Genomic DNA, 15,065 nt, shown 5'->3' with positions numbered 1-15,065 from the left:
TAAACTAAATTATTTATGTATCTTAAATAGAAAACTATCTTACGATAGATTTTTACCGCAAAAGTTTTTTATTAAAATAAATTCGATAAAAATCAAAAAAATCCGATTTAAATCAAAAAAATCCGATTTTTTTTTATTTTTTAAAAAAAATCATTGATTTTTATCCACCCTGCTAAACACCAACTCAGGGCAACTCTATGCACAGAATTTCTGCTGTCTTGTGATCATCCTACATTGGTGTTTCTGCTGGCAGATGAGTCTGTTTACTTCCTCGTCAACTGCAGTGCAAGAGAAATATCCTGGAGCTACTTTGCAGCCAGAAAAACTAATGCTGTATCAAGCTGTGAGGCAGTCTGTTTTCCCCTTTGGTGGGAATTTTCACCTCACCTTATGTCTTACCTCATTGGCTCTCTCTCCTCCCACAGCTTTAATCCTGCAGCTGGACATGGTCCAAAATTCAGTACAGCAAAAATACCTTTTGTTTGGCAACTGTTCTTCATAGCAATTGCTTAGGTTCTTTAGAACCACTAAATATCATGTTCCTTGCAACATGGAATCATCACCCTTGGACATGGATAAGGAAGCTGTCTGATGCCGGTTAGTGTGTTCTCCTGCTGGTCACTTAATTGGTTCCTGCCATGTGTCAACGTCAGCTGCTGAATTGCGGATCAGCTATCAACTCTTTTGCAAAGAGAAACTGTGGCCATATGGAAGAGATCTTGCTGGATTTCTCTGTTCAATTGTGAAGAACATGCTGTATCCATTCAGGAACGCTTTATGACTGAGCATACTGTCAGAGAAACAGGGGAAGCCCAATTTATACTTGTCCTTTGAAGTTTGCCTGATAGAATAAGTCTATTAACTAATCTATTAACGATATTAAAGATATTGGATGTGTTTTAAATATATCATTGAGGCACAGTTTTCTGAACTAATTAGCAAATAACCTTATAGCATTCCACTCTTGGGAAAACAAAGAAACAAACAACAGGATTAGCATCCATATAATTCCTTACAGCTGATTGATCTCAGCCTTACCAGTCAGAGCACAAGTAACAAAGCCCAATAAGATAATTTTACTTTATTATTGTAAAGCCAGGTTAATAGACTCTTGCAAGTCTGAAAGTACAATTCTCCCAGCGTCACCCTTACAGCCCAATGACTAAGGGAGGGTCCCTCCTGAGCTGCTTGCTCTGCCCACTATGCAACTGTGAGTTATATTGGACCGTTTCCTAGGAAGCATCTCTTCGCCCAACATCCTTAGGTCATTCTACATACCATTACGCTCCCTGGCAAATCCAGAACTGCAGGGAATATATTCCAGGTACTACTAGCTGGGGACGAATATTAAACAAGAACATTTCTATGACATTTTACTTTTCAGTGTAGGAAGTTAGCACCTACCCCTCTCCTAGAAGAATGAAATATTTTAGGAAATATTAAAAAAGGCAGAATATATTTCCCTGGATGAAAAATGGAGAAACGTGTTTTAAAGACAAAGCAGCTCCCACCTTCCTGCCTCCCCCTCCTTTGTCAATGGGCCAGAGGCAGAAACCCAATTCCCTCCCCCCTTTGTCAATCGACCATCTTCTGCAACACAATAGGACCCATCTAGCAACAGAAACTCATCACATGGCACCTGGGAAGATTACATCAGCCAGTAAGGCTAGTTAAGACCCCCACCCCCTGGGAGTCTGACAACCAATCAGGATACTCTTCCTGTGCCCCAGGAAGTTCAAAACCCAGAGAGGGCATAAAACCCTGGGCCTCGCATCATCTCAGCCCTTTTCTGTTCAGGAACTCAAACCATGTGATCCTGTCCACCATTAAACCATCTTTCCAAGCAGTTTCCATGTTTCCAGTGTCTGTTTCCCCACTTGGAACTGAACCTAGATGGACATTTCTTCCAACATCAGTTTCCCGGGAACTTATAATTGGCTATTGCTGCAAGGAGAAGTGCTTGAAGAGATCCTGTTGAGGAATTCTTATTTGCTTATTTATGGTTACTGCACCTTTTCCAAATTTGGTGTACTCTCAGTTGCATTCCATTACCAATCTCATATTTTCCAGCCAACGTAGCTGCCAGATGGCAAAGGTTTTGAGAAGAATTAAAAATACCAGGAAGTGCCTTTAATAAAGTTGTTTCTTATAATTTCCCTATTGCCAGTATGATGTCTTCCACCATGCTTAGTTTTTTTTGTAGCACACCCATCATATCTCACAGTTTAGCTTAGTTTAATTTCGTGAATTCCATTATATTTAATTTCTGCTAAATGGCAGCAATGTGAACTATTCTTGATCAAGAACAAGGTTTACTGGTTTTGGGTTTCTAACAAGACCCACCCTCTTTCTTTGAATGAAATGCAAGTTCCTTTTTGTTGCTCTAAGGTCACAAAAATCTTTCCCTGAATGGTGAATTTTGTATAAATTGCTAAATTAAGTGTCTGTGTATTCCCAACAAAAGCCAGTGAAAGACCACTGTTTTCAGTAAATAAATGTGGTGCTTTCTAAGGATCAGATTACCACGGTGGCAACAGACAGGATGTATGGGAGATATGGAACACACCCTCTTCAGTAACTGTTTTTCTGATAAACAGACTCTTTTCCAGCATCAGCTAATATTTTAGAGGTTCCTCCCATCTTCCACAGATAGAAGGGAATTTTTTTTTCAAAATATATGCTAGCTACAAGGCATGTGTGTATGTTAAAAACAAAGTACAAGAACTGTTGTATAACCAAATATATTTGAATCTCATACAATAGATCAATTAAACTTTCCTCTAACATTGTAATAGCCAGTCGCTTTTGAAAAAGAAAGTCTCCATGTGGGTTACCATTTCCCATTCAGTGTGTGGATTTTAATATCATGTGCAAGTTTATTTATTGGGCAGCTACAGCCAATCATCAGCACAATTTTTTTTTTGTTTTGTTATGACTTTCAACACATATGTTATATACAATTCCCAATAGGAAGAGACTCAAAAATTGGAAATTCATTGTGTGTGAATAAAGAAACCCCAAGCATGATGCAATCATGTTTGTTCGTTTACTATGCGTCCCTCATTGCAAAGGATGCCCCACAGTATGGCCAACTGAGATGTTTGCAAATTGATGGCTTTGAAGAAAAATATTGTAGGATAGGTAATTCAGTTGTAAAAGTAAAAGAGAAAACTGTGTCCCATACATCAAATTGACAGATCTGTGAGAGAAAAGTAAAAAGGAATCCAAATATGATGCAGTAATGCTATCTAAACCAAATCCTGTTAATATAGTACAATAAGATTCGTATGGGGAGCAAGCATTTGTTATTTATTCAGTGTTTTTGCTGGTCTTCCAACTGTTCACTCACATCCAACTTTCAGAGACTTTATGTATTGGCTGCCTTCATTCTTTCTTGTTTTACAACTTCTTTTAATGTTTCCAAGTTTAAACTTGTATCTTGCTTGATGGCATCAATCCAAAATATTCTTTGCTACCCTTGTTTTTTAGCATCTCCAACCATTCCAAACATGATTAGTTTCTTTGAAGAATTTGATTACCTAATATGACGAAAATAAGGCAGTCTTATATTCTAGTTATATTTCTGGATTGATGCAGATTAAAATATGCTTGGTTATTTATTTTTGTTCTCCAAACTATGCATAGTATCTATTTCCAAGGTCATAACTTGAAGGAGTTTAGTTTTCTTTTATCTGCTTTTTTATTGTCCAACTTTCACAAATATATGTAATTAATGGGAAAAATAGCTTTAACTATTCCATATTTGGTATTAAGAGTGATCTTTTTTCAGATTGTCTCTATGCTAATCATTGCAGTGCTACCAAATGATAATCTAATTTAATTTCAGGTTCAGTGTCATGACACTCTTTGAGTAAACCAAGAAAAATAAATAAAACCTTGAACTGATTCAATTTTTTTATTGTCATTTATTACTATGATATTACTTTGGGTGTATAGATACACCAAGGAGAAAAATGTAAAATATGAATAAATTGGATTATGAGAACTAGACAAGATTTGATTTATATGTCGGATTTGGTTTGGATTTTAAAATTCTGATTCTAACAGTATTCCATGTGTATTATTTTGAGAATTGAGTTTTGGTAAAAGATTATAAATTCTAGTATGGAATAGTATGATGTCTGTTTCAATTTTTGGTAGAATGGGAAAGGGGGGAAAAACAGTGATATGTTACCCTGCAAAATTTCAGCCAGATAATTTAAAAAGTTTCACTACAGGGAAGTTTTGAAATATCCCCTGTGTATTTCTTTTGAGGCAGAGATATGAGGGCTAAAGAATGATCAGTAGCCATTTGCAAATAGTCCATCAAAGAGCCTGTACAGAAGATGTCATGAACCAGTGCAGAGAGAATCCTATTCAAAAAATTTCAAAAGCTGCTTTAAAAAATTGTCTCTTGTTCTATGAATAGTAGTATTCTAGTCAGGCAGGTTTTTTGACATGGTTGATGGGCAAGATTAACCTCTTCTGGGAATTATTTATTATGTGCTTCCTCCCCAACCATTAATAAAAATGTTTGAGATAAGTTATTTAGCTGCATTCCGATAAAAGAAAGTATCATATGCAGTGATCAGTAAGCACACAATCTCAGACCTATTCAAACAACGAAGAGGACCTAATTCACTCCAGGAAATGACAGAATGAGAAAAGTATCAGAAGGAAAACAAGAGGATTTTTAAAAATAAAAATTGATGGGAAGAATAGAGAGGGGTCCTTGGCGATCTCTGAGCTTGGTTGTTTTCTTGCAGATGCTTCATTACCCAAACTAATAGCACTGATGATGTTACCTAGTTTGGGTAATGAAACGTCTACAAGAAAAGGATCATGTTCAGAGGGCACCAAGGACCCTTCATTTCAACCCTGAGCTGCAAATATTCTCCTTCGTTGAGAATAGAGAGAATTAAAAACGAAGGAAAGGAGGGACGGAAAAGCTGTAGAGCTACAAACAGTCTCAACATGGAGACTCACAATAACTATGACATAGTTCATAAAAATAGATTCATAGTTAAAAAAAGATAAAGATAAAAAATCAACTGAATCCAATATAAAGTAAAATCTTTTTTTCTCAAATCTGAATTTATTAATAAGCTTTTAAAAATAGCATAAATTGTACTTTGCAGGTGAAGGTAGTTTAACATTTGGCTTTGGCATAAATTAGGTATAGATTAGAATATAGCTTTGATTTTTTTTTTTACACTATGAAAGTTAGGAGGGTTTTAATGTAGTGCAATAAGGAAATTAATTTTAGCTGACATTTCATCTGCAACCAAATGTCTTCCAGATTGGTTATTCAGTTATGTATTTAATTTAAATGTATATTGGTTGGTTGGTAGTTTGATAATTACTGGCTATTCAATCTCTTGGCAGGTCAGGATAAAAATGTATTTAGTTAAAACCAAGGATACTAAAAATGAACTAAAATGATCAGCAATTTTTTAAAAAACTGCCCAAAGAGACATTTTGAAGACCCTTAAAAGCAGAAATCAATTGGTCTTCTTCACTCAGCAAAGAGGTTAATCAAAGATGTACGGCATCCCCAAGAGGATCCAAAGGCTGTTGTGGAGGAACATCTTAGAGCGTGGAGGGAAGTCTGCAGGAATATCTACACTTTCTTCTTGGCCCATTGTTAACCCTAACCCCTCAATCTTTTCTGAATACAGGAATAGATGATGGCCTGTTAAATCAGTAAAGTGCTCTCAGGGAACCTAGAAATTCATCTTCCATTCTACTTTTAAATCCCTTGGTTCCCTTTTGCATCAACAGGACTACAGTGGTACGGTACCATAAGACAGAAGGTTTTATGGTGACCATAGTCCAGACTGAGCACCAGCCTGCTCCCATTGCCAACCCACTGCAATTACAGGTAGTCCTCGACTTATGACCACAATTAAGCCCAAAATGCCTGTTGTTAAGTGAGACATTTGTTAAGTGTCATTTTTACGACACTTAACATTTGAAAGGTCATTTTAGGACCTTTCTTGCCATGGTTGTTAAGCGAATCACTGCAGTGGATAAGTTAGTAACCCAGTTCTTAAGTGAATCTGGCTTCCCCATTGATCTTCTTCTTCTTCTTCTTGTGCCATATCCGCCATCGGATGTTGGCGATCCTATTTTTATCAAGAGCTGCACGAAAAAGTGCTGCTGAAAGTTTTGTCCAAACCAGTCCCTTAGATTTTGAATCCATGATGTTCTTCTTCCTGGACCTCGTTTGCCTTCAATCTTTCTTTGGAGATTAAGTGAAGTATGCCATATTTTCCCCCATTGATATTGCTTATCAAAAAATTGCAAAAGATGATCACATGACCTTGGGACACAGCAGCGGTCATAAGTGTGAACCAGTGGCCAAGCATCTGAATTTTGATCACATGATCATACGACTGTTACAAAGGTCGTAAGTGTGAAAAATGGTCATAAGTCCCTTTTTTCAGTGTCATTGTAACTTTGGTCACTAAATGAATTGTTGTAAGTCGAGGACACTGTTGTAATTTGTGAGATAAAAGTTATATAGATAAGCAGATCAATTATTACAATGTAAGCAAGGTAGCCTCTCATGTAATCCATGTTGCTCTCTTGCAGGTGAATATCCTGGAAGCAGTATGAGCCAAAAAGGATCCACAGGCAGCTACTCTGGCTCTTCAAAGTAAGGAATCTAATGTCTAAATGAACAAAGTGTGGGTGAAGGGAGAAAGCAACTGGAGAGGTTCACAGTTCTACAGTCTGGATTGTCACAGGAAGTATGCTGAGGATATGTAGAGAGCAACTTTGCAGATGCTGAAAAGTAGAATTGTATCCTATGGAAATAGTAATTCTACTTTCTTATTTCTGGCTAGATTGGGTGGACATGAAATCCCCCTGGTGGGTCTCTGAGTCATGTACAGTTTACATTTCTGATTCCCATTGTGTAATGATGGGAACAACTCAATTGTTTTTCTGTCCCCTAAAACAGCGGTCCCCAACTTTTTTGGGTCCACCGACTGGCAGCAGTGGCAGTGAGTGGTTGGGGGGGAAGGGATGGTGGTGCATGCACGACCTAATCCCGTACATGCACAAATAAAGCTTTGTGCGTTCACCCGCTGCTTGCATGGACTGGTTCCCAATGGGCTGTGGACCGGTCCCGGTCCATTGCTTGGGGGTTGGGGACCCCTGCTCTAAAACTTTACAATTAAATATGGGACCTGTAGAAAACAAAATGTCTATCAAAATGATTATTATTTATGACACAAATCCTGCTTCTGACAACTGACACAAATACTTATGCAAGTCATGATATTTGCATCATGATTTTATGGCACATGTTTCATTCTCCTGACATGAAGTGGGGGTGACCCTTTGAGAGCTGTATGCAATCAAATTTCATTTTAATGTATGTCAATTGGTGTACATTCAAAGTGACAATAAAGTTATTCTAAGTCTAAGCATTTGTGTGAGAGTGAGGAGCATTGGTTTCTGTGTGGAATGATTCCATTCACTTCTGACACACAAAGCCCTCCATAGTGCTTGTATGTAGAATCATAGATTTGGAAGGAGCCATTTAGTAGCCTTGACTGCGAGATGGGCAGCAAAAAATAAATAATAGTCAACAACCCCCACCCACCCCATTCAATGGAGGAATCCAGATTAAAACATCCACAACATAGGACAGTTTAGTCTCTGTTTAGACTCATCTACTAAAGGGGAATATAGCGTTTCTCTGGGTAATTGATTCCAGGGTTAACTACTCTGTTCGGGATTTTTTTTTATAATGTTCAATCTGCTTTCCTGTAACTTAAATGTATTATTTCATGTCCTGATTTCTTAAATTGCAGAAGACATATCTTGACCTCTTTTGCTTCAGGTTCAGGATGGAGGTTCTAGTGAAAGACACAGCAAGTCCTATAGCCTGAAACCAGCCTGCTGCTTATTTATGTCAATTTAGGGATTACAGCTCCTAAAGAACAATGGCAATTTGTTCCCTTTTATTCTTTTCCTATGACATCAGCAGGGGATTTAATTTAATGTATTCAATTTAGGCACCGCCTAATTCCAAACTGTCACTCTAGGCAATGTACAATAAAAGCAAGCAAAAATAGAAAATACATTAGAATAAGATTATAAAAAAGGTTGGTATCTATGAGCACATAGTAAATGACAAAGAGCCAGAGTTGTTGCAAAGTTTTTGACCTATTTGAAATCTGCAAATTACAAGAGGCATAAGAAGTCAGTGTCAAGTGAGGAGAATTGATAAGCTTATTGTCCAATCTCTAAGAGAAATTTCTACATTCTTCACTTGCATTATCTGTTTGAGGAGTGAGAATTGGGAAAGAAAATTTGAAAATGCTGCTTTTTAATCCCATGATATGGAAAAAATGTAGGACCTTGCAGCCAAACCTTGCTTAGGATTCTATGTCCTGTTTTCCCACGCAGGATGTTAAAACTCCTGTCATCAGCACTACGGAAACAAATGGTGAATTCTCTCAAAGGCAAATTAAAGTGCTCTTGTTTCATCTTACTGCTTTCTCTTTTTCCAGTGGCAGCATGGGTAAAGGAGATGGTGCTGGCAAAATGAGTGCAAAAGATTTATATGGTAAGTCCACATTTCATGCTTAATAAAGCTTGTCCAAACATGGAAGGTTAGATCCAATTTTGTATCTAACAAAGCAAGAGTTAACTTACAAAACGATGAAAAATGTTTATTTGTTGGCAATTTAAAGAAAATTATTGATTGCTAATATAACATACACTGGATTGTTTGAAGAAATTTGCCTTTCCATTTTCACTATGGAATGGGGAGGAACAGGCTCAAGCTCAACCCTTCCAAGACTGAGTGGCTGTGGCTCCCGGCATCCCGATATAGTCAGTTGACTCCATCACTGACTATTGGGGGAGAGTCTTTGGCCCCCACAGAAGGGGCTCGCAATCTGGGAGTCCTCCTGGATAGGCAGCTGTCCCTGGAGGAACATCTGACAGCTGTAACCAGGGGGACCTTTTGTCAGGTTCGCCTGATTCGCCAGTTGCGGCCCTTTCTTGATCGGGATTCCCTGTGCACAGTCACTCATGCCCTCGTCACTTCTCGTCTTGACTACTGCAACGCTCTCTACATGGGGCTCCCCTTGAAGAGCACCCAGAGGCTCCAACTGGTCCAGAATGCAGCAGCACGGGTAGTGATGGGAGCAGCTTGGCGCTCCCATGTAACACCACTCCTGCGCGAGCTGCACTGGCTCCCAGTGGTGTTCCGGGTGCGCTTCAAGGTGCTGGTTATCACCTTTAAAGCGCTCCATGGCATCGGGCCTAGCTATCTTCTGCTGCTACCAATGACCTCCCATCGTCCCATGCGCTCCCACAGAGAGGGCCTCCTCAGGGTGCCATCAGCCAATCAATGCAGGCTGGTGACCCCCAGGGGGAGGGCCTTCTCTGTGGGGGCACCTACCCTCTGGAATCAGTTGCCCCCAGAGATAAGGAGAATCCAAGACCTTAGCGCCTTCCGCCGTGCCCTTAAAACCCACTTTTTCCAGCAAGCCGGGCTGGCTTAAGAAGAAATTTTAAATGTTTTAATTGGTTTGTATTTTTAATTTTGGGCCAAATTTATATATATTTTAATTGTTTTTAATATTTGTATTTTATGTTTTTTTAATTCTGGCTGTACACTGCCCTGAGTCCTCAGGGAGAAGGGTGGTATATAAATTTAAAATAAAAAATAAAATATAAATAAATAAAATGGAAAAGAAAATTGACAATGGGGGTGATTTCAGCCAATTAACCGCTAAACCACAGGACCACAAGTGTCAGGCTAGTAAGACCAATCATCTCTAAAAACAGTTCTCATCAATGATTTCTACTGAAACTCAGGAGAATTTAAGTAATAATATAATATAATGTAATTCTTATATTAAACATATTGATATTGCCATGTGTACACTAGGTTAATGAACAGTTTGTACTGCTCTCCAGAATGTAGTGCAGTTCAGTCACTCCCACTTGGCTCCTCCTGCTACTGCAAGCAGTTAAAGTCACTATCTGTGATTTATTTGGTGCAACGTCTGGGCTTGCTAGGAATTCTGTTGGCTACCTGTTGGATACCTGGAAAACAGCACCATGTAGCAGAAGATTAATTTAGTCTTGTCATATACAAGGACAAGAATTATAAGAAAGAGTTGCCAGAAGATTAGATTAATCAAGAATCTCCTTTTAAATATGTAAAAAACTATTAGTTTGCAAGTGTTAGCCTTCTGGGATTCTTAGACAAAGTGTGCCATGAATTCTTCAGTTACCATTGTTGGTTTTCTAAGCAGATCTTGTGTCGAGAGTTAGTATGGCCAGACTTCTTCTGGTATAATCTGTTAGACTGAACTTCTTCTAGATAGTTGGCCTCACCAGGCTTTATAAGTAGAGTCCTTCCTTTTGCTTCTGCAGGAGCATGTCCTTTGCCGGGGCAACTAGGCCAATGTTTCCAGCCTTTTTCATCACAGCAATTTGTATCTCTGTCCCAAAGGTGCTTTTTCAAGAAGCAACTGGACTTTCTGGTTAACCAGAAAGTCCAGTTGCCTCTTGAAAAAGCACCTTTGGGATAACCATGACCTGGATGACTGAGAATCTCCATAGACAATTTGTATCCCTGTTTCTATCAGCCCAGTTGGTCTGTCTTTTAATGCCTGAAATTTGGCACTTTCAACTCATTTCCCCCACTCTCCCCAAATACACGGGTTGCAAAAGTTTGGTGGACTCTGCATGTGTTGGTAGCTTTTATTTCACTTCTAGCATGTGTAATGCACAACCTTAATCTGCCCTCTTTTCGCATCCTCTAATGTGGTGGTGTCTTTTCTGCTAGTGATATAACACATGTTTGATGGGAAACATACCAATTATCCTAAAATTACCTTGCACTGAACTATATGTAGGCACTGCCAGCTCCTTGTTAAGGTGCAATAAAAGATAGGCTGTGGAGAGAGAAGTTTTTCTGTTGGCATATTGTCCTCTCGCCTCAAGGATGGGAGGAAAACACATAGCTGTTGCTCTCTAGATGAGCCCTGAGAGACTCAGTTGTGAACCAGGAATCCCCCTGATGCAAAATTCATCTCTACTGCATTGAACTTGCTAATTGAGAGTGGTCTTAGAAGCTTCATGGATATTTATTGAACTTCACTTCAGGATGCAGAAATATAATAACACACCTCTTCAGTAGTTGCTCCCATAGTAGTAACAGGAGCTGATGAATGACCCTTCTTCCTACTTGCATGAATGAATGAATTGTCCTTTGCCGGCCACAAATGTTCCTTGTCTTCCCTTGAGGTCATTAGGGTACTGAATGCTCTTTGCCTTTGGCAACAAACACCTAAGCTTCTCATGTGTTAAGCCCATATTCTAAAAGATTCGCCACATACTTGCTGAAAGATCTGTAGGCTTACAGATCCAGCAGGTAGATCTCAGGTTTCTGCTTCATTCAGTACACAGCTGCCAGCTGAATAAATGTTAATGTAGACCATGAATAAATAAAGTGACTTCTCTGCTTACTGGCTTCTGTTTTGAACCAAAAAGAAAGGGCATTGAAGGGGAATCCATTATATTCTTGGCAAGTCTGAGGGATGGGGGGGGGGAGTATTTCAGAATAATTAGAGGTTTGTATGAAAAGCCCATTGCTGCTTTTACTGTCATATTAGCAAGACACACACACCTTTCCTGAACTTACAGTAAATTGTTAGCAAGGCTGAAGTAGTAGAATTGTACCTCCTGATCGTCTTGCCCTTTGAATTCTTCTAGAAGGGGAATAAGTCCAGATCTTTGGATTTATTTTTATATGTAAACAATCCATTCCTTTCTGGAGGTTCCATTTGAGATATGATCAATCCTCATGGTCAAAGTGGCTCTCGGAGCCTTATCAAATGATGCGTTTGCTATGGCATTAGGCTCTGTTGCTCATACAAATGAATCATCAAACAATACAATCCAAAATTCTCACTGGAGGCACAAACAACCAGGTTCAAATTATACTACTTTTGGACGCATTATGTGAAAACCAGCTCTCTTGAGACATCTGTAATGCTGGGAAAGGTAGAAAGAAAGAGAAGACCAACCAGCAACAAGGTGAAAGTGGCAACTTTCGAATACCTGGAAGACCAGATTAGGGATTAATTATGATGGAGGAAATCTATCTATCTGGTTGCTGAGAATCAAAATGACTTAGTAGCACATAATCAATTAACTTTACACAACGGTCCTCATGTTTAGTGATGCCAAAGAGAAAGCTGTTTGCTAGCCCTTCTCCCTTCTTTCCCCTTTTGACTTTTCCAGCAAGAAATCACACAAAGAAAAAACTGAAACATGCTCAGTATGTCCGAATTGTTGCAGAAGTCATAAAATGGGATGTTATATCACACAAAATTAGAGTTATGAAATCTGCCTTGAAAATACCAATCAGACCTCCAAGATAAAAAAAAAATTAATAGAAAGAAGTTGTGATATCATTCTCTTTGAGATGCTTTAATTCAAATAATTCACTGTCTGGATAGAAGTCTGAAAATGGATCCGTTCCCCATTAGCTATTCGTTAACATATTACAACGTAAAAATTTTAAAAAGTATTAGGCATACATTTTCCTTTGTTTATGGACAGAAAGGTGAAATGGTGATACCTTTTAGCAAACTAGAGTCTTCTTCACAACTCTGCCCTTTGGTTACATTGGCTTGCAACTCTCATACTGAGAGCACACATACTGACCATGGCAGTAACCATGCAATGCATCTGAAAGGCTTAAGGTTACAGAAATGTGGCATAAAGAATAATGCTGAGGTGCTACCAGTTGTCTTTCTGCTCATAAAACTGAAAATATCCAGCATAAGTTGGATGCCAGTCCTCAAAGAATGTTCATATAATGTTCCTATAGTTGCCAACTGATGATGGGATATTCAAGGTAAGTCACTTGATATAAGAAACTATATATAATTCAAGAACAAGTTAAATACAGAAACAGTACACTGATAGGCTAGTATGAAGCAGGGAGTTATTGTCCGTATATCTAGTCATGATTACAACAGACCTTTTCTGAATGCTCATACTTTTTCCGTGCTTTGAAATAATGAACTTATTTCCGTCAGCAATACAGAGGAAAGAGTGTCTTCTCCAGTAGTGATCAATGTAAGTCCTAGAAGGCCCAGCAAACCTGACTGTTGATTTTAGTAACTTCCTGAGAATTCTGAGTAGTTTCCTGTGAATCTGTGGAGGCCCCCAAGTCATGGAACGTTATCTAGTCCATCTCTCAAGCACATAGCAGAGGAATTTGTTTACCAGCCAGTCAGACATTTTTATAACCTTAGCATTTAAAATCAAGATTTGTTTAACATCTCCATAGGCTTTATTTCCATAAATGAAACCACGTGACCACAGATAGCTACAAAATATTGGAGGCATGGATGGCTATGGCTACTGAGAATAGATAAGTAAAATTGTTTTCTTTTTCTGAAGCAACAGCAAACAAATCTCTGAGTTAGATGAACTCAGAAATATCTGGTTTCTAGTAGCTTGGTGAAGATGCTTGTGAAGATGCTTGTTTAGTAATCTCTGTTAATTGTTAGAACTTGGTGTCATATTTATCTTTTAAGATAAATGAAAAGGAACAGATGAACAGAAGCAGATGAACTCTTGTGGTTGCAATGAAAATGCTGTAGCATAGGGAAGAAAAATGAGATCTTAGACCACAAAAAGCTGTGTTTGTTCACTGGTAGTCTTTAAGGTATTACAGGATTCTCTTGTTCTTCTCTTTGTGTGTGTGTTCTTTGAGAAGACTTAGAGTAAAATTAAATCTCCTCCCTTTCCTTGAACAAGTCTAAACTGAGCCAGTTTACTCTAGTGCAGTGATGGCTAACCTTTTTGCCATCGTGTGCTAGGAGAGGGGGCGTGGGGGGTGTTGCGTGCACGCCCATGCCCATAATTCTATGGGTCCCGCCCCCGCGCATGTGTGCACGACCTCCCCTCCCGCCCCTGCTCCTGGTACGCGGAGCGGACCAGTAGGTCCATTTTTCTTGCTTACCTGGCTCCAGGGCCTCTCTGGGGAGAGCAAAAACAGCCTCCCCCCCCCCAGAGCTCCTCCGGAGGCTGAAAACGCCCCATTTGACAATTTCCGGTGGGTCCTGAACTGAGCTTGCGCGCCCACTGATATGGCTATGCGTGCTACCTGTGACATGTGTGCCATAGGTTAGTTATCACGGGTCTAGTAGTTAAGGTACCAGGCTACAAAGTAAGAGACTGTAAGTTCAAGTCCCACCTTAGCTACAAAAGCCAGCTGGGTGACCTTGGGCCAGTCACCCACTCAGCCCAACCTTACTTCCAGGGTTGCTGTTGTGAGGATAATAGGAGGAGGAAGGTGTATTGATTATGATCATCACCTTGGGTTATTTATGAAAATAATAAAGGCTGGATATAAATAATCAAATAAACAAACTCCACTGTTTATTTCAATGCAGTATTACCAAGTACTACTCAATTCTCTTCTGATACAGAATTTGGCTCCCTAATCTTTTTTTAATGTTGTTATTTCTTCCATATCATTTTCGCAAAAGAATAATTTAAATCCCAGATTTATTTTTCCTAATTTTGTATTTGGTTGAAAATGAATGAGGTAAACTAATTATCTGAAAGCATAAAAGGAATGTTGCTGCTTGTTTATCATTTTTTAATATATCACTTAGTGAAATAGCCCATTGCAAACAGGCCTGGATGTGAATTTTAGAAACACAATCCTCCCTTCAAATTGTTCTCATTCTCGGTGATTAGGCATTTATTCCCTTGGACAAATCCACACTTTTGCTTTTATACTCCTCTGACATCTGTAATTGTGAACTAATACAATTACTATTATGTCATGCCTTCTTCAGGTTGCAAGTATTTGAATTATTATATTCTAAATATTGCAAATTTCCTTGTTTTTCCCCAATAACACTGAAACCTCATTTTTGCTTTTCCTGCAGAGCAAATTGTAAATCTAATATGGAGTCAGAACAGATGTCCAACTGTGAAGTTCTTGGTGCTAAGCTTGGTTGGGTGCTTGCAGATATTTTATTACTCAACTAAGAAACTTC

At 38.8% G+C, this 15,065-nt stretch overlaps 1 protein-coding gene across 2 annotated transcripts in view; it reads left to right on the top strand.

The window, feature by feature from the left end:
* Window positions 1–15,065, top strand: part of EPS8L2 (EPS8 signaling adaptor L2) — a 101,381-nt gene that overhangs the window by 28,587 nt on the left and 57,729 nt on the right. For both annotated transcript variants that reach the window (XM_034416805.3, XM_034416804.3), the window contains exons 2-3: window positions 6,595–6,658; window positions 8,526–8,581. In XM_034416805.3, coding sequence (XP_034272696.1) covers window positions 6,615–6,658; window positions 8,526–8,581 — 100 coding nt within the window. In that variant the 5' untranslated portion in view covers window positions 6,595–6,614. The remainder of the gene's footprint in view (window positions 1–6,594; window positions 6,659–8,525; window positions 8,582–15,065) is intronic.

Source organism: Pantherophis guttatus, chromosome 1, assembly GCF_059756535.1.
Source record: "Pantherophis guttatus breed Tessera chromosome 1, ASM5975653v1, whole genome shotgun sequence".
Taxonomy (NCBI): domain Eukaryota; kingdom Metazoa; phylum Chordata; class Lepidosauria; order Squamata; family Colubridae; genus Pantherophis; species Pantherophis guttatus.
This window is presented reverse-complemented; position numbering and strand designations above follow the sequence as displayed.